This window comes from Sinocyclocheilus anshuiensis, unplaced genomic scaffold (genome assembly GCF_001515605.1).
Source record: "Sinocyclocheilus anshuiensis isolate Anshui unplaced genomic scaffold, SAMN03320099.WGS_v1.1 scaffold443, whole genome shotgun sequence".
Taxonomy (NCBI): domain Eukaryota; kingdom Metazoa; phylum Chordata; class Actinopteri; order Cypriniformes; family Cyprinidae; genus Sinocyclocheilus; species Sinocyclocheilus anshuiensis.
This window is the reverse complement of record NW_015548211.1, coordinates 2,029-16,355: the sequence shown is the minus strand read 5'-3', so window position 1 is coordinate 16,355 and position 14,327 is coordinate 2,029. Positions and strand designations below refer to the sequence as shown.

General features: G+C 37.4%; 1 protein-coding gene across 1 annotated transcript in view; it reads left to right on the top strand.

The window, feature by feature from the left end:
- LOC107653773 (PDZ and LIM domain protein 5-like) overlaps window positions 1-12,314 on the top strand; it is a 35,206-nt gene extending 22,892 nt beyond the window's left edge. Inside the window, exon 2 of the mRNA XM_016440596.1 lies at window positions 12,108-12,314. Within this exon, the coding sequence (XP_016296082.1) occupies window positions 12,108-12,263 (156 nt within the window). The 3' untranslated portion in view covers window positions 12,264-12,314. The remainder of the gene's footprint in view (window positions 1-12,107) is intronic.
- Window positions 12,315-14,327: the final 2,013 nt, after the last annotated feature.

Sequence of the window (14,327 nt, the reverse complement as noted above, 5' to 3'; positions counted from 1 at the left end):
CTCTCTCTCTCTCTCTCACACACACACACACACACACAAACACACACACTATTGAGAGATTGAGGTGAAGCAACATCTTTCAGTTTCACCCTCTGGTTTCAAAGGGAAAGTTCAGCTGTTCTGATCTCTGAATCACTCAGATATTCAGCCAAGATGAAAGCGTGCAGAAACACTCCAGCTTGTGCTGCTAAAGGGACTGATTTCTAGGATTTCAAATCATTTGGAAGTGTGCGAACGCTTTGATATGATGTAAAATAAGCACATTTACAGAAACTCAACTCATTCTCTTGAGTATCGTCCAGCCCGTAATACCAAAGCAGGTTCTGACTGTCTTTAAGTAACATTTATGGACTTGTAACGTTTGCTGCTTTCCTCTGTATCCAAAAATCATTAGTTTAATTCCTTGTATCTAAATATAGACTCCTTTTAAAGGCTTTAACAGAGTCATTTCCTATCAAAAACAAAGAGCAACAGGAAACAGGAATTAGCTCTTTTCATCTGGACCCCTAGCAACCTCTAAGTGATTCCCTAGGAACCATCCCGGGTTTATTTCTAGGGAAAGAGTCTTATAACAATGCTAAGAGTTTTCGATGAATGCCAATGGCAGTCAAATCTGAGCAGGATCTGCGCGACCGCAGCACATTGAGCTTTAGGGTGATCCGATCTGGTTTTAATAGTAAAATGTATGAAACTCGTCCATCATGTCACGCTGCCTCACTCCGCTCTCTGATTTACAGCTTTTGTGGAATTGTGTGCTGAAAAATGGCAAGCGTTTGGATTCATTGCCACAGAGGCCGGGTGAATGCGGTGTGGATGTAATCTGACTCTGGACAAGCTCTCGTTCTCTGTTTTTATTTAGGCTTGTGAGAGAAGATATAGAGTTACGAGTAAACAAGTAAAATTCAGTTTCAGGAATAGTAATGTTTTTTTTTTTGTTTTTTTTTTACTTTATTTTATGGTTTTATATAGCTTTATTTTATATAGTTTTGTTTATATTTTATGTTTCATTATTTGATAGTGAAATATAAAACTATAAATAACTGTATTAATATAATTATTTTTACAATTTTGTTTTATTTATTTTATTTTCTGGTGAGAGAAGATAAAGAGTTACAAGTAAACAAGTAAATTACAGTTTCAGGAACAATGGTTTTTTATTTTTATCTTGTTTTATATTGCTTTTATTTATTTTTTTTTATATAAAATTGCTATTTAATTTTATATTTCTTTAAAATATAATGTATTCATTTTTTTCTGTTTTATGTTGCTTAATTTGATTAAATTTTCTCTTTATTTTGTATTTCATTAATTTTATAATGAATTATATATTATATTACATTATATATGTATATGTAATTATTTTTTATTTAATGTAATTTTACATTTTATTTACTAGTGAGTTAGTTTATATTTCATGTTTTGTTTTGTTTTGGATTTGGTTTGGTTTGGTTTGGCTGGGCTGGTGAGAGAAGAAAAAGATTTACTGTTACCATCACATGGTTGCATTTCCCATTGCATGCCATTTATACCATGATATGGCTTTCAGTCAGATTCAATCCAACCATGTATTACATGTGATAAGTAACAGTTTTTACTCTCATTTTTTGCTTGAGTAGGGCTGAACGATTTTGGAAAATTACAGGGAAAAAACACCTGCATCACTTGAAACACTGAAAAATAGCATAGAGAGAATAACTGTTGTTATTATTATTATTATTATTATTATTATTTTCTCTATTATTTATGTATTTTTTGTGGGTTTCATGCTGTCCGCTAAGGCATAGGACACACACAGCGTCAACTGTAGTGTCCGGTATAACTTAGACACAGTGAGTGAAGCCGAGAGCAAGATATGCCTCGTCATATTTTCAGCATTTAGCTTTTAAATGACCAGCACCTGCCTGGGTCTGTGCGACTTCATCTATGGCTTTTCTCTTCGCTTTCACAAACCGATCCATCTCCCATTCTAAGTTACGTCCTTTGGCTGTTTACTGTTTTATTTCTTTTCTTTTTCTGCTGATGGCTGGCGCTCGACTTGAAGCAGCGCTGCTTAGACCGATGGGTGTATGACATCAAAGCACTGCGAGAGCTATAAGAGAGCGGACGTCTCCTTATGCGTTCTCTCGCCGTACTTTGATGTCAAAGACACCTCTTTACTCTCGCGTGTCACGTGACCGAGTGTAATTGCAGCCTCTGCGATTGAAAAATCGCATTTTCTCATATCGCGATATTATCACAAATGCAATTAATCGTTCAGCCCTATGCTTGAGTGTTCATTTTTACCCTTTCACACGTCACCTCTGCACTGTGGCTCTGTTTCATTTCTCCAGGGTCTTTAGAGACTTTTCCTCATGAATTCTACACACATCCTGTTGACCTGTAATTAACAGAGTTCCGGCCGTGATCACAGACACACAAGTGTTTGAAATCACTGCTGCGTTTGTTTTTCTGTGTTAAAACTAGAGAATCTTTTTGAGGATTACAGCTTTTCTCACTCTCAGATTCAGTTTAGTGCTTTATTAGCAACAAAGTGCAGATGGAGTAAACAAGTAAAATACAATTTTAGGAACAGTATTTTATTTTTTTTATTGTATTGCTTGTTTTTTTTTTCTGTTTTGTAACTTATTTTATTTTATATATTTTTTCCTTTCTATATTTTTGTTATTTTATATTATACTTTTATTTTATTTTTACTGTTTTATATTGCTTTATTTAGTTTAGTTTTATTGAATTTAATTTTAATTTTTGCTTTTTATTTTATTTAGTTTTGTTTTATATTTTATATTATATTTTTATTTTGTTTTTACTGTTTTGTTTTTTTATTTTATATTTTATTTATCTTTATTTTATATTGTATTTAAATTTTTTTTTTTACATTTTTATATTGCTATGTTTTATTTAATTTAGTTTATTTTTCTATTATATTTTTATTTTTATTTGGTTTTATTTAATTTATTTTTATTATAGTTTTAGCAATAATCAAGATATTATCAATCAGCAAATTTAACAAAAGTGAATAAATGGTAACACTAACTAAATATTGCACAGTTTTTTTTTATAAAAATTAATATGAAATATTTATTCATATTAGATTTATAATTAGAATATTTATTCATTAAAGTTTGTTTATTTATTTACTCATAAAACAAGCATTAACTAAAATAAAATGAAATATAAAGACTAAACATAAATATTTTTAAAAAGCTTATTTTAATTCAGCTAGTTGCAAAGGCGATTACTACAAAAATTTAAAGTAAATCTAATAAAATTAAATAAAATAACTATAGACATATTTAGACATAAATAGATCTCAAAAAAGCAAAAACTAATAAAAACACAACAAAATGACTAAAACATAACTAAAATTAAAATGAAAACAAAGTATAAAAACTCATTCAAGATATTAGGCAAGGCAAGTTTATTTATATAGCACATTTCATACACAACGGTAATAAGTAAAAAAAACACCGTAATAAAAGCAAGGAATTAAATTTCTAAAATGATTTTTAAAAAGTTGATTTAAAATGAAATTAAAACCGTTAAGAATAGAAAATGATGATACATAAAATACAGTGCAATCAGTTCGGACTTTGCACAGTGCTCATTCAGTAAAAGCACAACTAAACAGATGTTTTGAGTCTAGATTTAAATGTAGCTACTGATTTAGCATTAATAGAAATTATAACAGGATCTCAATGATACCAAAATAACACTGTCAGGAAGGAATCACGCTCTTGCTCTCAATGCAAATATTTCTGTGCTTTTGTGCGTTCTACTTTTATTGTATAATATAGTCAGTGTGTGACGTAATAGATGTATTTTAGGAACACAATGTTTCCTCATCAAGTTCCAGCAAAACACCTGCTTTGTCCCGAAATGCTTCGGGAATGTTTGACACGGATCACACAGCGAGAGAAATCTCCCAGATCCATATAAGGCCTTTAAAGAGACGTTAAAGCACCTTAACAAGAGCTGTGACTCCACGTCTGAAAAATGCTCCTTCATTCATCCAGCGCTCAGAATGAAGCCCATCAGCATTTCAATCGGCCCGCGTGAGGACCTCTGAGGGAAAAAACCACTGGTTTGCTTCAGAAGTCAGTGAGTGTGGTCTTTAATACGCTGACAGCAAAACTGTGTAACTAATTGGCATGTTTTCAGCTCTCGATAAAAATTAATGGAGGAAAAGCAGTCGTTTCATTACATTTAACATTCAAATATTATCTTGCCACAGTTGAAAGAGGAATCTTAACCTTAGTTGGTGCTGTTTGCTAAGACAAGTGTCTCTGTACTTCACAAAATGTACAAACCTGGATGCCAAAATTGAGTATTATTACCAGAAATGTGGTTTGAGGCGATGGACTCAAACCAGTCCAGCTCCATTTAATGAGTTTTAGAAGTCATTTAACACAGCTGGCTGAAGGTTTGTGGTGATCGTATAGGTACCGAACACACATGTAGATCCGGTTTTGGTGCACACACAGTCAGTAAATGCTGCATTTTAAATTTGGATCGCTATTGTTAATCAATTACAGCGCACACATGAGGACTGGAAACTTCCCTTGGCTTTGTTTTACATCACCAGCATGCATCTGGCACTGTGGTGGATTCGTGGATGAGCTTTTGACGTACGGTCGGCTAGACTCGGTTCAAAGGGAGCGGTTAATGATGATCCGTGGGTTTATCATCAGACATCGTTATGGGGAATTTCACCTTAATTTGATTTGCGTTTGATTGTGGTTATTTGGAAAGGCACACATGGAAGCGTTTGGCCGCCGTCCATGTCTGAACTCAAACGAGTGTGGTCTTATTTTGTCTGGTTTATCATAACTCGCATTCGGATAGCAACATGCAAAGATTTCTTCTACATCAATTACTCTAAACCGCTCCTCTGTAATTATTTGTATCACCATTCTTATAATCGCGAGATATAAACTGACCTTCTTTCTTGGAATTCTGAATTAATTTATTTATTTATTTCTCGTAATTTATATTTTTGTTTCTGCCACTGATTAAAAAAATAAAAGGTAATCGTCACTTTTTTTTCCCCTCACAAGTCTGAGTTTGTATCTTGCATTTGTGACTTGCTTGTTTGAATATTGAAATAAAAAGTCGCAATCACGTTTTTTCTCTCAATTCTGAGTTTATATCGCACAAAACTGAGTTTATATCTCTTAATTCTGACTTTTCTTCATTAGAATTGCAAGAAAAAAGTCTGAATTGTGAGTAAAATCATCATAATTTTTGTACCCTGTGGTGGAAACAATATTTCATATTATTTACATTATTTTAGTCAAGAAGCAAGGTTAAGTTAAATAAAACTGTAACAATGAAATATTTTCATTACTTGAAATAAAACAAACATTAAATAAATTAAAATAAAATATAAAACCAAATATTTAAAAATATTATACATATAATAAAATATTATTACTATTAATTTTTTTTATAAATATACAATATAATATATAATGTGGTGATAATATAAAATGTGTGTATATGTATATAACAAAATATAAAAAATTAAAACGTATTTTTATAATAATCATAATTTATTATGTATTTATTTTATTTCTCCACTTATATAGTGTATTAAAAGCCCCAACTTGTTAATATTTCATTTTGAAAACGCATTTTATTTCAGCTATTTGCAAAGGCAACATTTCTAATTTTAATGTCCGAATTTAAATGAATGTTGTCGTATTTTGTTTGATTTAGCATAACTCGCATCCAGAAAACAATGTGGCATTTGTTTTTCTTCATCAGAAATAATTACAGAGAAGCAGTTCAGAGTAACTATCACCATACTTATAATTTTTCACATGGCGGGTGTTTTTCTCTGGTGGTAAACTGCATTACTTGCGGTTCTCTCATTAGTGCCTCCTTTTTGGTTTAATTTAAGAAACAGTGAGTTTTGGTGGCTTAAATTAAGTTTTAGATGAAGGCCTGTCTCTACGCTCTGCTGGTTACTGGGATTTTCAGCCTGTTTTATGGATGTTGTGTCATAGTGTTACACAGCCTGGTTCTCTGATAAGCGTGTGTGTGTGTGTGTGTGTGAGATGTGGCCCATGATACCCTCAGACGGCTGTAAAAGGAGACGGGCCGCAGAGCTTTGGCATCGTAGCGGAGCAACCGTTCATTAGCGTTTACTGGCCGGCGTTAAACCAGCATCTCCACCAGTGTCACTTCTGTGCTGCCAAGGGGGCAGATATCTCATCCTTTTGGCTTTCTAGAGCTGCTCATCTGCCAAACACATGTAATGAGGAGCGTTCAGCTTCGTTTTATACAAAACACGGGAGATTTGTCCTGTTTGTTTCATAATAAGGTCAGCATGACATCAGAATAGACCATCTACTTTCTTTCTGGTGTTCCTGAAAGAAAATAACAAAGAGTGAAAAATTTAAGGGGGTCTGAATACTTTCCGTACCCACTGTATATAACTAACTAACTTATATATCACTAATACTACCGCTCACTGGAAAAGCAAAGTCCGCTCAAGAACAGAGAATAGAACTGAATAAAAATAATATATTGATATTGAATATTTTCTGTCCAATTTTATTTTTACTTTCAATAAAAGTGGGGGTATTTTATTGGCTCGAATTTTTAAATGCAGTATCATTATAATTGTTGAGTTAAATTAAAAAATATTACAAAATTATTTGATGTTATTGAATAAAATAAGTAATTAAAGCATTTTCGGTTTCAGTTTTTGGCCAAGTGTATCCAGAATTTTCGGTTTCGGCCCAGATTTTTCATTTCAGTGCATCCCTAATATTTATGTTCATTATTAATATTTTATTTTATTTTTATATAATTTCAAAAGTATACAATAAATTTATAATTTGAATATTTTTATTCATAAATTTTTTTTGTTGTAAAATAGTTAATATATTTTTATTTATTTCCTCATAGAATGTTTATAATATATGCGCACATTATGCAAGTAAAATGACTTATTTCTCTTGGCTTACATGTGAAAACATGGATATGGAAAAGTTCTCCGGTCACACACATCATAACTCAACATAGTCTGTTAAAAAGCCCAAGCTTGCTAATCTTTCATTTTGAAAATGTTGCTAGAAATATGGCTAATGAAAACATTTGAAGGCAAGCTGTGAGGTGTTGTTTGATTTGGGGTGTCGTTCTCCTCTGCGGTGGGATTTGATCCTTGTTACCTTCAGCTTTATGAGGCTGAGGTTTAGTTTATGATGTTAATAAAAGAAATGACTGCTGCTAATGCTAAGCATCTTTCGCACACGTGTGTCTGTGCGGGCTCAGGAGGTGTTTAACGTGTTCCTCTGACTGGCTGAAGACCCTCAGCTGTGGGACCTCATCATGTTCTTGTGTTGTTGGGTCTCCTCGGGCCATTACATGAGGTTCAGGCTTTGAGGGCCGGTTGTTGCCGTTGACCTAATGACTCAAATAAGTCTGTGTGACCTCGTCAAACTCCCAGAGGTGCTTTCGGAGATTTAAAGTTGTGTGAGCTAGGGATGGGCATTTTGGGAAATTTCTCATTTCGATCATCCATATGTTTCAAAAACGATTAATCGAGTAATCGGGGGCGAGGCTTGTGCGGGGGGCGGGGCATGGCCGTAATGGATATAATGAAAAAATCTGAAGATTGTTATGAAAATGAATGTTAAAAATAAAAATATGACATGAAAACCTGTCTATGAAAACATGAACACATGATTAGGACATGTTAGATTTTGATTATGATGAAGCAATGTTATTAATAAAGAAGCATCTAAAAAGGAATAGCTGCCTGAGGTGAAGAGTGACTTTATGCCAATAAACTGAATCTCATTCTATGACACATCCTATGATAAATCAGATAACTTCGATACATAGCAGACGTAACATTACAACTTGTATCTGCACAATAGGATGCTAAGTTATGTGCTAGACAGAGAAAGAGAGAGAGAGAGCGAGCTCCCGCCGTGATGCGTTTTCATGACAGTGCGCTGAAAGATGGGCAAGGACAGAATTTACTATAGATTTCTATAAAGTTCTCATTATAAATGTATGGCAGATTTGTGCTATATTTTCATCTACATTATTAAGTGTAATAGTTGTAATTAAGTTTTATTTTTAAGTTATAAGTTTTAAGTTGTTTAAGTTTTATTTTCCATAAATCCATAAATCGCCTGCGCGTTTTCGAAGCCATATGAATTGAATTATACCCACAAATATGAGGAAAAAAAGCACGGCTGCATTATTATAACATCAGTAATAATAATAAAATAAAAAAAAAACATCTAAAAGCAATATAATCATTATCGGGCATTGCATTTGAGCATGAAACTAATCACTGATATGCAGCGCTTTCAGCATGTAATGTTCATGTTAATTAATCAGATGTAGGCTAGCTATTACAACTTTCATCTGAAAAAAAATTTGCCAATGCAGCTGTGAGCTTGACTGAAAGTGTAACACGAAAGTACAATAAATTCACATTCTTAGACTACATTAGTGTCACTGTTGTTTTTTTTAATTTATTCTAATATTTCAGCAATATTTTGGATTCAATTTGCACTTTCTGATCACGTCTGTAACACGTACTGCACTGTGCATTTCCCATTCAGCAATGTAATGGCAAGTTAGTGTTATGTAGGATTCAGTGGTCAGCGAGGTCCATGAATCGGTAGTGACAGCCACCCTCGCTGTCTTTGGCAGTCTGTCCTTCAGTGAAGAAGCAGTCTTTTCATATAAAGCATTTATTCTTGCTGTGACTGTTTTGCGTGACGGTATGTCATACTCGGGCTCAACGTAATGCATGAAATCTTTAAATCCTTCTCCGTCGACGAAACTAATGGGCAGCAAATCTTTCACCACCATTTCAGCGATTAGCTGTGTCGTCTCCTCGGTTCTGCCTGCATTGCATTTTGGTCTTACGGCAAATGATGCAATGCTCGTCTGAGTTGCCGCTCTGTTATCGCCAGACATTTTATGTACAAATGTTAGATGATAGCGCATTGTACTTGTTGTAGATTTGTGTGACAGCTTGCACTGAACTGTATTTTCATCGGTCTTCTCAAAGTGAAGCCAGACATCACTACGTGACTTTGAGGCCATGATTCTCTCTCTTCTCACGACTTTTGATGCATCCTGTGGCAAGCTAACCAATCAGAGCTCATGGCGCCGCCCAAAGTGCTGCTATAACCAATCAGGGAAGAAAAAAAAAATTCGTTTATTTTTTATAATATAAAAATATTTAAAATATATTTCAAGTCATGCCCTATATTTATTTTTTATATTTATATTTATTTTCATATTTGTTTACATTAAAAAATATATATATTTTTAATGTGATTTAAAAGCCCAGTTTTCATGATCAAGTCGATTCCTAATAAAATCAAGTCATGCATATTTATATTTATATGTAATAGTTTTCATTTTTTTAAATCAAATATTAACTTTAAAAACCTTCAGTAAATATATATATATTTTTTTTTTCCGTTTTTTTTCTCCCACATATTTTCCTTTAATTACCTGTTTGTCATTATAAAAATAGCCATGGTTGTTGACGTGAAATCAAAAATTACACACTGCATTTTACATTTTACAGTATACTGTATAAATCACACTTTGACTTTTTTTTTTTTTCTTTTAAAAATAACAAAAAATCACAAACCTATTTAAAGGAAAATTTCATAAAAATACTTGTCCTCATGTTGCTCTAAACGCGTTTGACTCAAAACATCATGGGAGCAGGCAAAACGTGATTGTTCTGACAGGCTGAAGTGTTTCTGTCATCAGTCCCGCATCGTGGTTGTTGTTTTAAAGGTTTCAGCCGAGAGCAGAGCGGGTGCTAATCTGACTCAGGAGGAGGAGAGTACATTAGTTGAGTTGGTTTCCTAGCAGATGTGAAGTGAAGAGAACGACAGCTATTCATGCATGGCTGCGTAATGCCTCATATACACACCAGGAAATAAGTGCTTCTTGTTCAGACACATCGAGAGCAAACGGGCTCCACGCCAGTTCACTTCATATCAGTCCTATATAGAGTGCAAGGTTAGAAATAGTGTGGCCCAAATCACAGTATGGAAATATTGGGCACTATGATTTTTATTTATATGATTTTTGAATTTTTGAATTTTTCAGTTTTAATTTTTCTGGATTCCGTTTTGATCTTTTTCTTTTTGGACTTGTTGGGGTTTTTTTGTATTCTTTTTTTTTTTTTTTTCTTTTTTAAAGAGTTATTTATTTGTTTGTTTGTTTAGAATATATATTTTTTCTTTTTCAGTTTAAATTAAATGCTGGATTCTGTTTTAATGCTTAAATTAAAATTTAGCGATTTAAAAAAAAAAAGTAATTACTTGAGAACATGAAACTTATTTAACAAATTAAATTTTTAGGGGCCCTAAAATCGGTTTAATTTTTCCCCAAATTCAGTTTGAACTTTTCTAGATTTGTGATTTATGATTTTAATATTAATTATCAAAAACAATAATCAAATGAAGGCATAAAATATTAATTTCACTGCATTTTTAACCTTTTAAAAAGTCATTTTAATTTCCTTTTATTTGAAATAGTTTTAAATTAAAACATAATTGAACAAATTGTGATATTTGAAAAATAATATTAAACTGTATTATTTATGATTACTGTCAGAAGTGCATTCTGCTGTACAAAAGTAATATTTGTATTGCTACCGTCATTTCTTCATGTTAAACCAAACTTTTATTTTGGCAGCTTGTAGTGAAGATCGTTGCTTTGTGTGTGTAGCTGACAATAGTTTTCTCAAATGAAATGGTGTAATGCTGATGAAGTGACTCTGGAGATCATGCTTTCATGTCCTGGTTTGTCAGGTTTTGAATGCGTCTAGTTGGAGTTATGTGGAGTCTGGTGACATGTTCCCTGTAACCTCTGACCTCAGATCAGTTTTATGTGTGTGGCAGCGGAGGGCTTTAACAGACTGAGGAAGGGATGACTCACGTCTCTGGCTCTGTTTGTTGGGAAGGTCACGCTTTGATGGCCGCAGATGGATGTTTGAAACACTGTCACTCCTGATTCGAGTTTAGATCCAGCTTAACTGATGCGATCAGCTTTTAATGAGGAAAGTGTGCTGTGAGTTTACAGTCTGTCGTAACAGTGTCTGTCTCTCATTTTGTTTTTCCGTTCCTCTTATAGCAAAGTCCAGTGTGTTTGAGGTGTATTATAATGGCTTGAGATGTTTCAGCTCCTCTGGGATCGTTCATGAAAAGAGGCCAGATTTGGTTGCTTTTTTTCCAGCTGATGTCACTACCCTGTCCAGTCACATGACTCCGTTCCACTTTTCACAATCCAGTCAGTTCTTGATGGATAAAATAAAGTCCTGCCTTATATTGAATTTGTATATTTATCTTTTTTTATTTCTTTTTTTTTAAATTTTTTTTTATATTATGGAACTTCCAGTTTTCATGATCCAATTGATTCCTGATTGATTAAATCTGTTCCTTCCCTGTATTTATTCTTTATGTATTTCACAATCCAATCCTTTTCTAATTGACAAAATCAAGTCCTGCCTTATATTTAATTCTTATATTTATTTTTTGTTATTTATATATATGTATATGTATATGTATGTGTATATGTATGTGTATATGTATGTGTATATGTATATGTATGTATATGTATATGTATGTATATGTATATGTATATGTATGTATATGTATATGTATATGTATGTGTGTGTGTGTGTGTGTAAATAGGCAGGACTTCAGTTTATCAATCGAAATTGATTGGATTGTGAAAAGTGAAAGTTCCATCACAGAAAAATTATAAAAATGTAAAAAAAAAAAAATCATCATGAAAATTACAAGTACCATCATAGAAATTTTTTTTTTAAATACAGATATACATAAAACGTGTGTGTGTATGTATGTATATATATATATACACAGTATATTTAATAGTTTTCTTTAAGAACTTTAAAAAGGGAAAAAAATGAAAACTTCTGTTTTTTTTTCTTATCTAGTTTTTTTTTTCATATTTTGCTTCATTTTGCATCATAGCACAGTCCATAGTCACATACGCCACATTTGAAGTCTTCACCTCACTTGATTTGAGCCAGAAACAGACTGAAAGTGAAGTCTTAAATCATTGATTGTTTGTGTTTGATGCAGCTGACAGAAGGAGGAAAGGCAGCAAAAGCCAAGATCAGCGTCGGGGACGTCGTGCTGTCTATCGACGGCATCGCCACAGAGGGAATGACACACCTGGAAGCCCAGAATAAAATCAAAGCCTGTACGGGAAACCTGAACCTCTCAGTGCTGAGGTAAAGCGCGCGCACACACACACACACACACACACACACACACACACACACAATCGCTCACGCTCACTCGCTCACGCTCACTCGCTCACGCTCACTCGCTCACGCTCACTCGCTCACGCTCACTCTCTCGTGCTCGCTCATGCTCACTCGCTCACGCTCACTCGCTCACGCTCACGCTCGCTCACTCGCTCACGCTCACTCGCTCACGCTCACTCGCTCACGCTCACTCTCTCGTGCTCGCTCATGCTCACTCGCTCACGCTCACTCGCTCACGCTCACGCTCGCTCACTCGCTCACGCTCACTCGCTCACGCTCACTCGCTCACGCTCACTCTCTCGTGCTCGCTCATGCTCACTCGCTCACGCTCACTCGCTCACGCTCACGCTCGCTCACTCGCTCACGCTCACTCGCTCACGCTCACTCGCTCACGCTCACTCTCTCGTGCTCGCTCATGCTCACTCGCTCACGCTCACTCGCTCACGCTCACGCTCGCTCACTCGCTCACGCTCACTCGCTCACGCTCACTCGCTCACGCTCACTCTCTCGTGCTCGCTCATGCTCACTCGCTCACGCTCACTCGCTCACGCTCACGCTCGCTCACTCGCTCACGCTCACTCGCTCACGCTCACTCGCTCACGCTCACTCGCTCACGCTCACTCGCTCACGCTCACTCGCTCACGCTCACTCGCTCACGCTCACTCGCTCACGCTCACTCGCTCACGCTCACTCGCTCACGCTCACTCGCTCACGCTCACTCGCTCACGCTCACTCGCTCACGCTCACTCGCTCACGCTCACTCGCTCACGCTCACTCGCTCACGCTCACTCGCTCACGCTCACTCGCTCACGCTCACTCGCTCACGCTCACTCGCTCACGCTCACTCGCTCACGCTCACTCGCTCACGCTCACTCGCTCACGCTCACTCGCTCACGCTCACTCGCTCACGCTCACTCGCTCACGCTCACTCGCTCACGCTCACTCGCTCACGCTCACTCGCTCACGCTCACTCGCTCACGCTCACTCGCTCACGCTCACTCGCTCACGCTCACTCGCTCACGCTCACTCGCTCACGCTCACTCGCTCACGCTCACTCGCTCACGCTCACTCGCTCACGCTCACTCGCTCACGCTCACTCGCTCACGCTCACTCGCTCACGCTCACTCGCTCACGCTCACTCGCTCACGCTCACTCGCTCACGCTCACTCGCTCACGCTCACTCGCTCACGCTCACTCGCTCACGCTCACTCGCTCACGCTCACTCGCTCACGCTCACTCGCTCACGCTCACTCGCTCACGCTCACTCGCTCACGCTCACTCGCTCACGCTCACTCGCTCACGCTCACTCGCTCACGCTCACTCGCTCACGCTCACTCGCTCACGCTCACTCGCTCACGCTCACTCTCTCGTGCTCGCTCATGCTCACTCGCTCACGCTCACTCGCTCACGCTCACGCTCGCTCACTCGCTCACGCTCACTCGCTCACGCTCACTCGCTCACGCTCACTCTCTCGTGCTCGCTCATGCTCACTCGCTCACGCTCACTCGCTCACGCTCACGCTCGCTCACTCGCTCACGCTCACTCGCTCACGCTCACTCGCTCACGCTCACTCTCTCGTGCTCGCTCATGCTCACTCGCTCACGCTCACTCGCTCACGCTCACGCTCGCTCACTCGCTCACGCTCACTCGCTCACGCTCACTCGCTCACGCTCACTCTCTCGTGCTCGCTCATGCTCACTCGCTCACGCTCACTCGCTCACGCTCACGCTCGCTCACTCGCTCACGCTCACTCGCTCACGCTCACTCGCTCACGCTCACTCTCTCGTGCTCGCTCATGCTCACTCGCTCACGCTCACTCGCTCACGCTCACGCTCGCTCACTCGCTCACGCTCACTCGCTCACGCTCACTCGCTCACGCTCACTCGCTCACGCTCACTCGCTCACGCTCACTCGCTCACGCTCACTCGCTCACGCTCACTCGCTCACGCTCACTCGCTCACGCTCACTCGCTCACGCTCACTCGCTCACGCTCACTCGCTCACGCTCACTCGCTCACGCTCACTCGCTCACG